Source organism: Ranitomeya variabilis, chromosome 1 (genome assembly GCF_051348905.1).
Source record: "Ranitomeya variabilis isolate aRanVar5 chromosome 1, aRanVar5.hap1, whole genome shotgun sequence".
Taxonomy (NCBI): Eukaryota; Metazoa; Chordata; class Amphibia; order Anura; family Dendrobatidae; genus Ranitomeya; species Ranitomeya variabilis.
This window is the reverse complement of record NC_135232.1, coordinates 972,707,303-972,721,494: the sequence shown is the minus strand read 5'-3', so window position 1 is coordinate 972,721,494 and position 14,192 is coordinate 972,707,303. Positions and strand designations below refer to the sequence as shown.

Sequence of the window (14,192 nt, the reverse complement as noted above, 5' to 3'; positions counted from 1 at the left end):
CTGTGCTGGCTGTATTATCATTGGTGATATAGCGCCACCTACTGGAGCACAGTGAAAGGTAACATCATATTTGTATAATCTTTGCCTCAAAAGAGTGATGGGCAACTGGGTTTCTCTGAGAGATCCCTTGAATAAAAAAGCCATCTGTTGACTACTAGTAATAATTATGGTTTGACTACAAATAACTAGTGTTCATCATTTTGGTATGAGATGTCATAAATTAGCCACACTTTCCTAGTTCCATAAGATGTGTTTTTCAGGTTCCGCCTGACACTTTCCTGAAAAGACTCTAAAAAATGACAAAAAAGAGTGAACTTATGCATAGCAATATGAAAACTACTTACTGTCTATATGTAACTTCTATGAGCACTTTAGGCTTCAAAAGTCGTGAGATGGCTAAAAAAGTGACTGTTCCATTCTTCTGGTGGCTTGCACTTAGACCCTGCCACTATCTTATGCATGGAATAAGCAAAAATGGCAGAGGTAAAACTGCCACAAAAGATTATGTCAGAAAAGACACTTCAGGGAAAACACCGCTAGTGTATCCCTGAAGAATCTTCTACAGCGAAACGATATGTGTATGCCGGCGTCTAAAAACATTGTGTGCACAGAACCCTATGACAGACTCTTCTACAGGGAGTCGGTGTCTGTCCATAGTCCAGCAGCCATTGTAAGTTCATATGGATTATGTAATACATGAAATTGTTGAATTTCCTGGAGTGGGACCCACTCACATTGCTGCTCTCGTTCAGACTTATAGCGGGAGGGTCCCCTGTAATAATGTTCTTCTGCCCTAATAAGTCATATGGACACTGATTGTCATAATGTCATGGCTCTAAGTTGAATGAAAACCATGGAAGTATACAAACCTACTAGAAACCATATTTAGGCATGATAGATACACCATTGTTCTCGCAGTACAGAGCTTAGCGCTCTCTATATACCGCTCTATTTCTGGTCTTCATTATTAATTACTATCCTTATGCTAAGGTTCCAGATGGCCAGCCGGGACACATGTTCGTGACTGCAGTTTATGCCAAGGACCCTGATGCTGCTAATAATGGGACAGTTGTGTACTCCATGTCCTCAGGTAATGGCCGTACGTTATACCTTGTATGTGGTTTTATGGAGAAAATTCAGCAGAATGTGTTGTTGAATAGCGAAGGATGAAATAGCATATTATAGGGTAGATATGTGTGTGATAGTCCTTAAAGGGAACCTGTCACCTGAATTTGGCGGGACCGGTTTTGGGTCATATGGGCGGGGTTTTCGGGTGTTTGATTCACCCTTTCCTTACCCGCTGGCTGCAATATTGGATTGAAGTTCATTCTCTGTCCTCCGGAGTACACGCCAGCGCAAGGCAGTATTGCCTTGCGCTGGCGTTTACTCCGAAGGACAGAGAATGAACTTCAATCCAATATTGTGGCCAGCATGCAGCCAGCGGGTAAGGAAAGGGTGAATCAAACACCCAAAAACCCCACCCATATGACCCAAAACCGGTCCTGCCAAATTCAGGTGACAGGTTCCCTTTAATACCACAAAAACTAGTTTCTTCGTCAGAGAGGAATACATCTGTGCTAAAGGGAAAAGCAGGTGGTATAATGAGGGGGTACCATGCATCCAGGCCTGTAACCAGTGGCGTAACTACAAAGTGAGGGGCCCCGATGCGAACTTTCAAATGGGGCCCCCCCGCGCCAAAATATTTCCCGCCGAAATTCACATTTTCCTTATTCATTTCGCACACTATAGTTTTGTTGCTTTGTTGTATAGTCTGACCTACTACTGCCCTGTAATCGCTGAGAAAAATGATTTTATTACTAACATGTCCCTATACTAATTAGGGCGATGTCTTCGGAAGTGCAGACTCTGAGCGTTCATGTCCTCCCTCAATCTAATTCCTGGTATGATGCTGCAGTGCGTCATTTCCGGACCTGTGCAGTGTGGGGGGGTATTGGGTGTACTGGTTGGCTCCGGAGCATACGCACTGCACATTCTGACGCTGGCGAGTACACCCAATACTCCCCCACAGTGCACATGCTGGGTTCTGCCCACAGCCACGTACCATTCTTCCTGACTCGGAAATTTACAGCCCGTACACACGCGGCTTTGCTCCGTGAACCCCGTACACACACGGCTCTGCTCCGTACACTTTGTACACACGCGGCTCCGCTCCTTACACCTGCGGATCTGCTCCGTACACCTCATACACACGCGGATCCACTCCGTACACCTCACACACACAGCTCCGCTCCGTATACCCCATACACATGCGGCTCCGCTCCGTACACTCCATACACACGCAGCTCCGCTCCGTCCACAAGCGGCTCCGCTCCATACACCTCGTAAACACGCAGCACCACTCCATACACCCCATACATACACGACTCCGCTCACCTCTTTCACACTCGGCTCAGCTTTGTACACCTCGTACACACCTGACTCCATTCCGTACACCTCGTACACATTGCTCCAGTGCACATATACACGGCTCCGCTCTGTACATCTTGTACACACACGGCTCTGCTACATCCACACCGTAAACCCCTCCTGACCCCACACATAAACTTCCCCTCATTCAGCACCATGACAATCAGCACAGCACAGTCCTGCATACACTGAGGCCACTAATCATGTGACCCCCTGACTCCTCCCCTCCTGTGACCTCATCACAGGTCCTGTGCTGTGCGCACAGAACAGGTGTGTGTGTGTAGGTGAATGACAGGTGTAAGCAGCACACTGGCCGCACATCAGCACTTTACAGCCGTGACTGTACTTGACTCACCAGCTGCTGCCTTCCCGCCTCACCCGGACTCTGTGACAGCTGCTGCAAGCTCCTCGGGTTTGTTGTTTCCCCTCCATTTCTGTCAAGCTTCAGTTCAGTGACACGCCCAGCCCTTCTGCTAGGTCACATGTCCTTCACGGACACGCCCACTTGCCTCACACCACTGGAGTCTGCAGAAGCTGGCTGTTGTGGGCGTGGACAGCAGGTGCGTGACTTCTCTGCTGAGTTTCCCGGCTAGTGCTACTTGTTTGCTGGACTGGGCAGGCCCCTAAGCACTCCGGGCCCGGTCGCAGCTGCGACCGCAGTTGTTATGCCCCTGCCTGTAACCACTAAGGCCGGGTTCACACCTTCTGCATTTGTTGCAGAATTTATGTTGTAAAATCTGCCCCAAAATTCCACAGCAAAATGTAATACAATAAAAGTAAAATGGGTTTTAACCAATTTATACACATGTAGCTTCAAAGAAATGCAGTTAACTATGGACTAGTGACATTTTGAGGATTTTGGCTATGTTCACATGTGGCATTTTTGCAAAACCTTCTCGCTTGGCAGTAAATAAGCTGCAGAGGAAAAGCAGATTTTGCTTGGTTTTCCTTATGTTTTTTTGCTGCGTGATTTGTGTGCTTTTTGCTGCGTTTTTGTCATGCTACATTTGTGTCTTGTACATGCTGATAAAGTTTAGGGTTGAAAAAAAAAATCATATTCTACTTCATAAGCTTTTGGCATGAAGAATGCAGCAAAATCTGATACCTCATTACCTGCACTTTTCAGTGGTTTTTTTCACCACTAATTACTTTCAATGGGTGAAAAAAGCTGAAAAAACACTGAAAGAAGTGACATGCTTTATTCTGCGAAAACCAAGCAAAGCACAAAATAATTGGGACAAAAAAAAACAAGCTGTGAGCGTTAGATCTCTGAAATCTCATAGACTTCACTGGTGCTGTAAAACGCAGCTGAAAATTTGCATTAAAAAAATGCAAAAACCCCATGTGTGAACATAGCCTTAGACAGCAGATTTAATCCGTTGTAGCACAGTCGGTTAAGTATATGGATACATCTGCAAAGGTTCCTGTGTTCAATAAATGTGAACTTTAGGTTTTGGTGAGGAGTTCGCTGATGGTTGACAGGACTAATACTACCCAGTAGTTGATGATCCTAGCTTAATCAATGTACTGCAGCAGTGCTGTGACAGCGATGGCGGCGCCACTTTACTCAGAGAGTCACGTGACTTGTGTGGCTCGTGGCTGTAGAGCCTATAAATGGCTGCAGCTCATCTGTATTCCATCAGGACGGACGTCCACTTTGAAGAGATAGTAAATATTGCCACTCATTGGTTTGCACGTCACTCTCTGCGAAGAGTGGTGCAGACGTTCCTGGCATGGCACCTCTACAGGAGGTGGGTGTACACTGTTTGTATTCTAAATGGGGTCCTGTATTGTATTAATAAGGAATATTTGCTGCATGCAAATTGTTATTTATATTGTTTCCATTCAATTTTCCCAACAGATACTGGCCTGGATTTTTTCTTCATCAATACAAGTAGTGGGGAAATATGGACAACCCAGACACTTTCAGCCAAGCTAAGGTCCCACTATCAGTTAACAGTGACTGCAAGTGATCGAGGTTTCCCCCCTCTGCAAGAATTCGTCATAGTTAACATTCAGGTAAGTCGTTTAATTTTATTTTAGTTTTAGGAACCATACGTGTGTGTGCTCTAATTCTGCTTCTTTTTTGTGTTGTTTTTATATCTTTGTAAAGATAAAAAAGTAAAAAAAAAGTAAAGCATACATTTGACAGGTTCCTAAGCATTAAGATTGTGATGTAATGCACATGTACAGTACAGTAGCATATATATATATATATATATATATATATATATATATATATATATATATATATAGCATTGAATGGATAAAATATTAAAAGTATGTTTGCATAGAGTTTTTGACGTGGAGTTTTTTAGCTTTAAAAAGAAACCTGGGTCTAAATCATGATCTGTGTTTTTAAATCCCTTTTTTTTATCCTGTTGTATTCGTTAACATTTTTTGTGCTAATATCTTCAAAATGGTGCACATGGTTAATGGAATTTCTGCAAAATAAAAAATGTCCTTTGTTTATGTTTTTAACATATTTTGCAACTGTTTAGACCAATAAAGGTGTGTACAGATGATCTGGACCTGGCTGTGCTTTGGACGCAGTGTATGTTTGCACCTTTAACGCAATCCCACCTCTACCCTCCCTTATCCTCCCCTCTTTTGAAGTCCACTCTGTCCGCATCTACTCCCCCTACAACCTCCAAATGGCCATCATATACCGACCTCCGGGCCCGGCCACTGCCTTTATTGACCAATTCTCCACCTGGCTCCTTCACTTTCTCTCTGCTGACATTCCCACCATCATCATGGGTGACTTCAATATCCCCATTGACACCCACCAGTCAGCAGCCTCCAAACTCCTGTCCCTTACTTCATCCTTTGGACTTACTCAGTGGTCCTCCTCAGCCACCCACACAGATGGACACACATTAGACCTGGTCTTCACCCGTTTATGCCCCCTATCTAACGTCACAACCTCCCCTCTTCCTCTATCCGACCACCATCTACTCACTTTCTCATCCCTGCCCTCCTCACCTGTCACCCATGTCCAGCACCATGCGCACCCACGCAGGAACCTCGCACACCTAGACACCCACACACTCTCTGACTCTATCCTACCACTGTCCTCTATATCCTCACTACAAGACACAGACACTGCCACTGCTTTCTACAATGCCACTCTTGCATCAGCTATTGACACGGTTGCCCCTGTCATGCATAGCAGAGCGCGACGAACCAATAGACAACCCTGGCACAATAACATCACTAAAAAGCTTCGGCAAGTGTCCAGAATTGCAGAACGGCGTTGGAAGAAAACGCATTCACAAGATGATTTCACTGCACTCAAACAAGCAACACTGGCATTCAAATCAGCTCTCACCTCTGCTAAACAGGCCTATTTCACAACCCTCGTATCTTCCTTATCCCACAACCCCAAACAGTTGTTCAACACTTTTAACTCCCTCCTCCGCCCACCACTGCCCCCTCCAACTTCCCTAATCGTTGCCGAGGACTTTGCCACGCACTTCAAAAATAAGATAGACCAAACAAGGCAAGTCTTTGTTGTCCAACCACCACTACCCCTTTGTATGAGAGATCAATGCCCAAACCCCATAACTTCACTCTCCAAAATCTCTGAAGGGGAGCTTGCTCATCTTCTCTCCAAATCACACCTCACCACTTGTGCACTTGACCCCATCCCATCCCACCTCCTCCCCAACCTCACCACCACACTAATCCCATCCCTAACCCATCTCTTCAACCTTTCACTAACTTCTGGTACCTTCCCCTCTGCCTTCAAACATGCCACAATCACACCTATCCTCAAAAAGCCATCCCTTGACCCAAGTGCCATGTCCAGCTATCGCCCCATATCTTTGCTCCCATTTGCATCCAAACTCCTTGAGCAGCACGTCCATGCTGAACTTTCCTCTCACTTTGCATCTAACTCTCTCTTCGACAACCTACAATCTGGCTTCCGTCCCCACCATTCCACTGAGACTGCCCTGACCAAAATTACTAACGACTTACTTACAGCCAAAGCTAACAGACAGTTCTCTATTCTCCTCCTCCTAGACCTGTCCTCTGCCTTTGACACAGTTGACCACTGCCTCCTACTACAGATCCTCTCTTCCTTTGGGGTCAAAGACCTCGCCCTATCTTGGATCTCCTCATACCTTGCCAACCGCACATTTAGCGTTTCCTACTCCCATACTACCTCTTCATCTCGCCCCCTCTCTGTTGGTGTCCCTCAAGGCTCTGTCCTAGGACCCTTACTCTTCTCAATCTATACACTCGGCCTGGGACAACTCATAAAGTCCTATGGCTTCCAGTACCATTTATATGCCGATGACACTCAGATCTACCTCTCTGGTCCAGATGTCACCTCCCTGCTCTCCAGAATCCCAAAGTGTCTATCAGCCATATCCTCCTTCTTCTCCTCTCGCTTCCTCAAGCTCAATGTGGACAAATCTGAACTAATTATCTTTCCTCACTCTCGCATATCTTGCCTACCTGATCTATCTATCAAAATAAATGAAATCACACTTTCCCCTGTCCCCAAAATCCGCTGCCTCGGAGTAACCCTCGACTCTGCCCTGTCCTTCAAACCGCACATCCAAGCTCTCGCCACCTCCTGTCGCCTCCAGCTCAAAAATATTTCCAGAATCCGTCCTTTCCTCAACCCACACTCTACCAAAATGCTCGTGCATGCCCTAATCATCTCCCGCCTCGACTACTGCAACATACTCCTCTGTGGCCTACCTTCTAACACTCTCGCACCCCTCCAGTCCATCCTTAACTCTGCTGCCCGTCTAATTAATCTCTCTCCTCGCTACACTCCTGCTTCCCCTCTTTGCAAATCCCTTCACTGGCTCCCAATTTCTCAGCGTATCCAGTTTAAATTACTAACACTGACCTACAAAGCCATCCATAACCTTTCTCCTCCTTATATTTCCACACTAATCTCTCAATATCTTCCCTCACGTAATCTCTGGTCCTCCCAAGACCTCCTCCTTTCCTCCACGCTTATTCGCTCCTCACCCAATCGCATCCAAGACTTCTCCCGAATATCACCCATCCTCTGGAATTCAGTGCCCCAACACATCCGGTTATCCACTACTTTTGGATCCTTCAAAAGAAACCTGAAAACCCATCTCTTCAAAGAAGCTTACAGCCTGTAAAGACCACACGGCCACCTCAACACCACTGGAGCTACTGCAACCCTTGACCTACTGTCTCCTTCCCCACAATCCTGTAGATTGTAAGCCCGCAAGGGCAGGGTCCTCTTCCCGCTGTACCAGTCTGTCTGTCATTGTTAGTTTTGTTTACTGTAAGTGATATTTGTATTTTGATGTAACCCCTTCTCATGTACAGCACCATGGAATTAATGGTGCTATATAAATAAACAATAATAATAATAATAATAATAATAATAATATCCAAAGCGGTGCCATCTATTGAACGCAGGTGAATCCGCATGTGATCACTGAACAGTGCAGATTCACCATGTCAAATGCATTGTACTGGTGAAATTTCTCTTATTCTCCGTAAGAGAAATACACATGCTGCGGTCTGGAAAGACGTGCCGCATGTCCATCTCCGCGGGTGATCCGCTGGCGTCTCTGGACAAATATTGGCATGAGATTTCTTGAACTCCCATACACTATGCTGTAACATCTGGCCGCTGCAGGTTGGACGGTGCACAAGTACCCAATGTCCAACCCGCATTGTTTACTGATCATCTGCACACACCCTAAAATTGCATGTTTCAGTAAAATGTTGCAAAAAATCCCAACCCACTCCCCCCCCAAAAAAAATTACTTGCGTACATACAAGACTCTGGGGGCTGGAGTACATTTGCTAAAAAATGTGCAGCTTTTGAACAGATGGCAATTGATGAATCATTTGAAAACATCTGAAAGTCCCAAACTCCACTGACAATGGCGACCTTAACCCCTTCCCGACCTTTGACGCATACGCTGCGTCATGAAAGTCTGTGCCTTCCCGACCTATGACGCAGCGTATGCGTCATGGAATGATCGCGTCCCTGCAGATCGGGTGAAGGGGTTAATTCCTATTTTACCCGATCTGCAGGGAGAGGGGGAGTGGTGCTTCAGCCCAGGGGGGGTGGCTTCACCCCCCCGTGGCTACGATCGCTCTGATTGGCTGTTGAAAGTGAAACTGCCAATCAGAGCGATTTGTAATATTTCACCTAAAAAACTGGTGAAATATTACAATCCAGCCATGGCCGATGCTGCAATATCATCGGCCATGGCTGGAAATATTCACGTGACCCCCCCCACACCCACCGATCGCCCCCCCAGGCCTCTGTTATGGGGTCCGGTCCCCTCCGTCCGCCTGCCGGCTCCCCCGTCCTCCTGTCCGCTCCCTCCTTGTTAGTATTCACCCCCCCTGTGCTCCGATTACCCCCCCTGTGCTCCGATCACCCCCCCCACCACCCCTTCATACTTACCGATCCTCCCGGTGTCCGGCCGTCTCCTCGCTGGGCGCCGCCATCTTGGAAAATGGCCGGCGCATGCTCAGTGCGCCCGCCGAATCTGCCAGTCGGCAGATTCCTTACAGGTACATTTTGATCGCTGTGGTAGGTTCTATCACAGCGATCAAAATAAAAAAAATAATAAATACCCCCCCCCCCCCCCTTTATCACCCCCATAGGGACAATAATAAAATAAAGAAATTTTTTTTTTTCTTTTTCCACTAGGGTTAGGGTTAGAACTAGGGTTAGAACTAGGGGTAGGGTTAGGGGTAGGGTTAGGGGTACGGGTAGGGTTAGGGGTAGGGTTATGGCATGTGCACACAGAGCGGATCGGCCGCGGATCGGCAGCGGATCCGCAGCGGATCGGCAGCGGATCCGCAGCGGATCCGCAGCGGATACGCAGCGGATCCGCAGCGGATCGGCAGCGGATCCGCAGCGGATCGGCCGCGGATCGGCCGCGGATCGGCAGCGGATCGGCCGCTGCGAATTCGAAGCAGTTTTCCATCAGGTTTACAGTACCATGTACACCTAAGGAAAACCAAATCTGCTGTGCCCATGGTGCGGAAAATTCCATGCAGAATCGCTGCGTTGTATTTTCCGCAGCATGTCAATTCTTTGTGCGGATTCCGCAGCGTTTTACACCTGTTCCTCAATAGGAATCCGCAGGTGAAATCCGCACAAAAAAACACTGGAAATCCGCTGTAAATCCGTAGGTAAAACGCAGTGCCTTTTACCTGCGGATTTTTCAAAAATGGTGCGGAAAAATCTCACACGAATCCGCAAAGTGGGCACATAGCCTTAGGGTTAGGGTTGGAATTAGAGTTAGGGTACCGTCTCACAGTGGCACTTTGGTCGCTACGACGGTACGATCCGTGACGTTCCAGCGATATCCATACGATATCGCTGTGTCTGACACGCAGCAGCGATCAGGGACCCTGCTGAGAATCGTACGTCGTAGCAGATCGTTTGGAACTTTCTTTCGTCGCTGGATCTCCCGCTGTCATCGCTGGATCGTTGTGTGTGACAGCGATCCAGCGATGCATTCACTTGAAACCAGGGTAAACATCGGGTTACTAAGCGCAGGGCCGCGCTTAGTAACCCGATGTTTACCGTGGTTACCAGCGTAAAAGTAAAAAAAAAAAAAAACGTACATACTCACATTTCGGTGTCCTTCAGGTCCCTTGCCGTCTGCTTCCCGCTATGACTGTCTGCCGGCCGGAAAGTGAGAGCACAGCACAGCAGTGACGTCACCGCTGCGCTCTGCTCTCACTGTATGGCGGCACTCAGTCAGAGCGGGAAGCAGACGGCAAGGGACCTGAAGGACACCGAAATGTGAGTATGTACGTTTTTTTTTTTTTACTTTTACGCTGGTAACCACGGTAAACATCGGGTTACTAAGCGCGGCCCTGCGCTTAGTAACCCGATGTTTACCCTGGTTACCTGGGACCTTGGCATCGTTGGTCGCTGGAGAGCGGTCTGTGTGACAGCTCCCCAGCGACCACACAATGACTTTCCAACGATCACGGCCAGGTCGTATCGCTGGTCGTGATCGTTGGTAAATCGTTATGTGAGACGGTACCCTTAGGGTTGGAATTAGGGCTAGGGTTGGAAATAGGGTTAAGATTAGGCTTGTGGTTAGGGTTAAGGATAGGGTTAGGGTTGTGTTGGGGTTACAGTTGTGGGTAGGGTTGGGATTAGGGTTAGGATTAGGGTTGGATTTAGGGTTACGGGTGTGTTGGGGTTAGGGTTGTGGTTAGGGGTGTGTTGGGGTTAGGGTTGTGATTATGGTTATGGCTACAGTTGGGATTAGGGTTAGGGGTGTGTTGGGGTTAGTGTTGAAGTTAGAATTGAGGGGTTTCCACTGTTTAGGCACATCAGGGGTCTCCAAATGCAACATGGCGCCACCATTGATTCCAGCCAATCTTGCGTTCAAAAAGTCAAATGGTGCGCCCTCCCTTCCAAGCCCCGACGTGCGCCCAAACAGTGGTTTACCCCCACATATGGGATACCAGCGTACTCAGGACAAACTGGGCAACAACTATTGGGGTCCAATTTCTCCTGTTACCTTTGCAAAAAAAAAAAATTACTTGCTAAAACATAATTTTGAGGAAAGAACAATTATTTTTTATTTTCACGGCTCTACGTTATAAACTTATGTGAAACACTTGGGGGTTGAAAGTGCTCACCACACATCTAGATAAGATCCTTTTGGGGTCTTGTTTCCAAAATGAGTCTGCATTTCAAATGTCACTACTTCCCTTCCGATCCCTGACGTGCGCCCAAACAGTGGTTTACCCCCACATATGAGGTATCAGCGTACTCACAACAAACTGGGCAACAAATATTGGGGTCCAATTTCTCCTGTTACCCTTGTGAAAATAAACAATTGCTTGCTAAAACATCTTTTTTGAGGAAAGAAAAATTATTTTTTATTTTCACGGCTCTGCGTTGTAAACTTCTGTGAAGCACTTGGGGGTTGAACGTGCTCACCACACATCTAGATAAGTTCCGTGGGGGGTCTAGTTTCCAAAATGGGGTCACTTGTGGGGGGTTTCTACTGTTTAGGCACATCAGGGGCTCTGCAAACGTAACATGATTCCCGCAGATCATTCCATCAAAGTCTGCATTCCAAATCGTCACTACTTCCCTTCCGAGCCCCGCCATGTGCCCAAACAGTGGTTTACCCCCACATATGGGGTATCAGCGTACTCAGGAGAAACTGGACAACAACTTTTGGGGTCAAATTTTTCCTGTTACCCTTGGGAAAATTAAAAAATTCTGGGCTAAAAAAATATTTTTGAGGAAAGAAAACACATTTTTTATTTTCACGGCTCTGCGTTATAAACTTCTGTGAAGCACTTGGGGGTTCAAAGTGCTCACCACACATCTAGATAAGTTCCCTTGTGGGTCTAGTTTCCAAAGTGGGGTCAATTGTGGGGAGTTCCTACTGTTTAGGCACATCAGGGGCTCTGCAAATGCAACGTGACGCCCGCAGAGCATTCCATTAAAGTCTGCATTTCAAAACGTCACTACTTCCCTTCCGCTCCCCGACGTGTGCCAAAACAGTGGTTTACCCCCACATATGGGGTATCAGCGTACTCAGGAGAAACTGCACAACAACTTTTGGGGTCCAATTTCTCCTGTTACCCTTGGGAAAATAAAACATTGTGGGTTAAAAAATCATTTTTGAGGAAAGAAAAATAATTTTTTATTTTCATGGCTCTGCGTTATAAACTTCTGTGAAGCACTTGAGGGTTCAAAGTGCTCACCACACATCTAGATTAGTTCCTTGGGAGGTCTAGTTTCCAAAATAGGGTCACTTGTGCGGGAGCTCCAATGTTTAGGCACACAGGAGCTCTCCAAACGCGACATGGTGTCCGCTAATGATTGAAGCTAATTTTCCATTCAAAAAGCCAAATGGCGTGCCTTCCCTTCCGAGCCCTGCCGTGCGCCCAAACAGTGGTTTACCCCCACATATGGGGTATCATCGTACTCAGGACAAACTGGACAACAACATTTGGGGTCCAATTTCTCCTATTATCCTTGGGAAAATAAAAAACTCCGGGCTAAAAATCATTTTTGAGGAAAGAAAAATATTTTTTTATTTTCATGGCTCTGCGTTATAAACTTCTGTGAAGCACCTGGGGGTTTTAAGTGCTCACTATACATCTAGATTAGTTCCTTGGGGGGTCTAGTTTCCAAAATGGGGTCACTTGTAGGGGAGCTCCAATGTTTAGGCACACAGGGGCTCTCCGAACGCAACATGGTGTCCACTAACGATTGGAGCTAATTTTCCATTGAAAAAGTCAAATGGCGCGCCTTCCCTTCCAAGCCTTGCCGTGCACCCAAACAGTGGTTTACCCCCACATATGAGGTATCTGCGTACTCAGGAGAAATTGCCCAACAAATTTTAGGATCCATTTTATCCTGTTGCCCATGTGAAAATGAAAAAATTGAGGCTAAAAAAAATTTTGTGTGAAAAAAAAGTACTTTTTCATTTTTACGGATCAATTTGTGAAGCACCTGAGGGTTTAAAGTGCTCACTATGCATCTAGATAAGTTCCTTGGGGGGTCTAGTTTCCAAAATGGGGTCACTTGTGGGGGAGCTCCAATGTTTAGGCACACAGGGGCTCTCCAAACCTGACATGGTGTCCGCTAACGATGGAGATAATTTTTCATTCAAAAAGTCAAATGGCGCTCCTTCCCTTCCGAGCCTTACCATGTGCCCAAACAGTAGTTTACCCCCACATATGAGGTATTGGCGTACTCAGGAGAAATTGCCCAACAAATTTTAGGATCCATTTTATTCTGTTGCCCATGTGAAAATGAAAAAATTGAGGCTAAAAGAAAATTTGTGTGAAAAAAAAAGTACTTTTTCATTTTTACGGATTAATTTGTGAAGCACCTGGGGGTTTAAAGTGCTCACTATGCTTCTAGATACGTTCCTTGGGGGGTCTAGTTTCCAAAATGGGGTCACTTGTGGGGGAGCTCCAATGTTTAGGCACACGGGGGTTCTCCAAACGCGACATGGTGTCCGCTAAAGATTGGAGCCAATTTTTCATTCAAAAAGTCAAATGGCGCTCCTTCCCTTCCGAGCCCTGCCGTGCGCCCAAACAGTGGTTTACCCCCACATATGAGGCATCAGCGTACTCAGGACAAATTGGACAACAACATCCGTGGTCCAGTTTCTCCTTTTACCCTTGGGAAAATAAAAAAATTGTTGCGAAAAGATCATTTTTGTGACTAAAAAGTTAAATGTTAATTTTTCTCCTATTTGTTGCTTCTGCTGCTGTGAAACACCTGAAGGGTTAATAAACTTCTTGAATGTGGTTTTGAGCACCTTGAGGGGTGCAGTTTTTAGAATGGTGTCACTTTTGGGTATTTTCAGCCATATTGAACCCTCAAACTGACTTCAAATGTGAGGTGGTCCCTAAAAAAAATGGTTTTGTAAATTTTGTTGTAAAAATGAGAAATCACTGGTCAAATTTTAACCCTTATAACTTCCTAGCAAAAAAAAATTTTCTTTCCAAAATTGTGCTGATGTAAAGTAGACATGTGGGAAATGTTATTTATTAACTATTTTGTGTCACATAACTCTCTGGTTTAACAGAATAAAAATTCAAAATGTGAAAATTGCTAAATTTTCAAAATTTTCGCCAAATTTCCGTTTTTTTCACAAATAAACTCAGAAATTATCGACCTAAATTTACCACTAACATGAAGCCCAATATGTCACGAAAAAACAATCTCAGAACCGCAAGGATCCGTTGAAGTGTTCCTGAGTTATTACCTCATAAAGGGACACTGGTCAGAATTG

General features: G+C 46.0%; 1 protein-coding gene across 1 annotated transcript in view; it reads left to right on the top strand.

The window, feature by feature from the left end:
- DCHS2 (dachsous cadherin-related 2) overlaps window positions 1-14,192 on the top strand; it is a 427,667-nt gene that overhangs the window by 343,421 nt on the left and 70,054 nt on the right. The window contains exons 7-8 of the mRNA XM_077279369.1: window positions 991-1,090; window positions 4,289-4,446. Of these exons, the coding sequence (XP_077135484.1) occupies window positions 991-1,090; window positions 4,289-4,446 (258 nt within the window). The remainder of the gene's footprint in view (window positions 1-990; window positions 1,091-4,288; window positions 4,447-14,192) is intronic.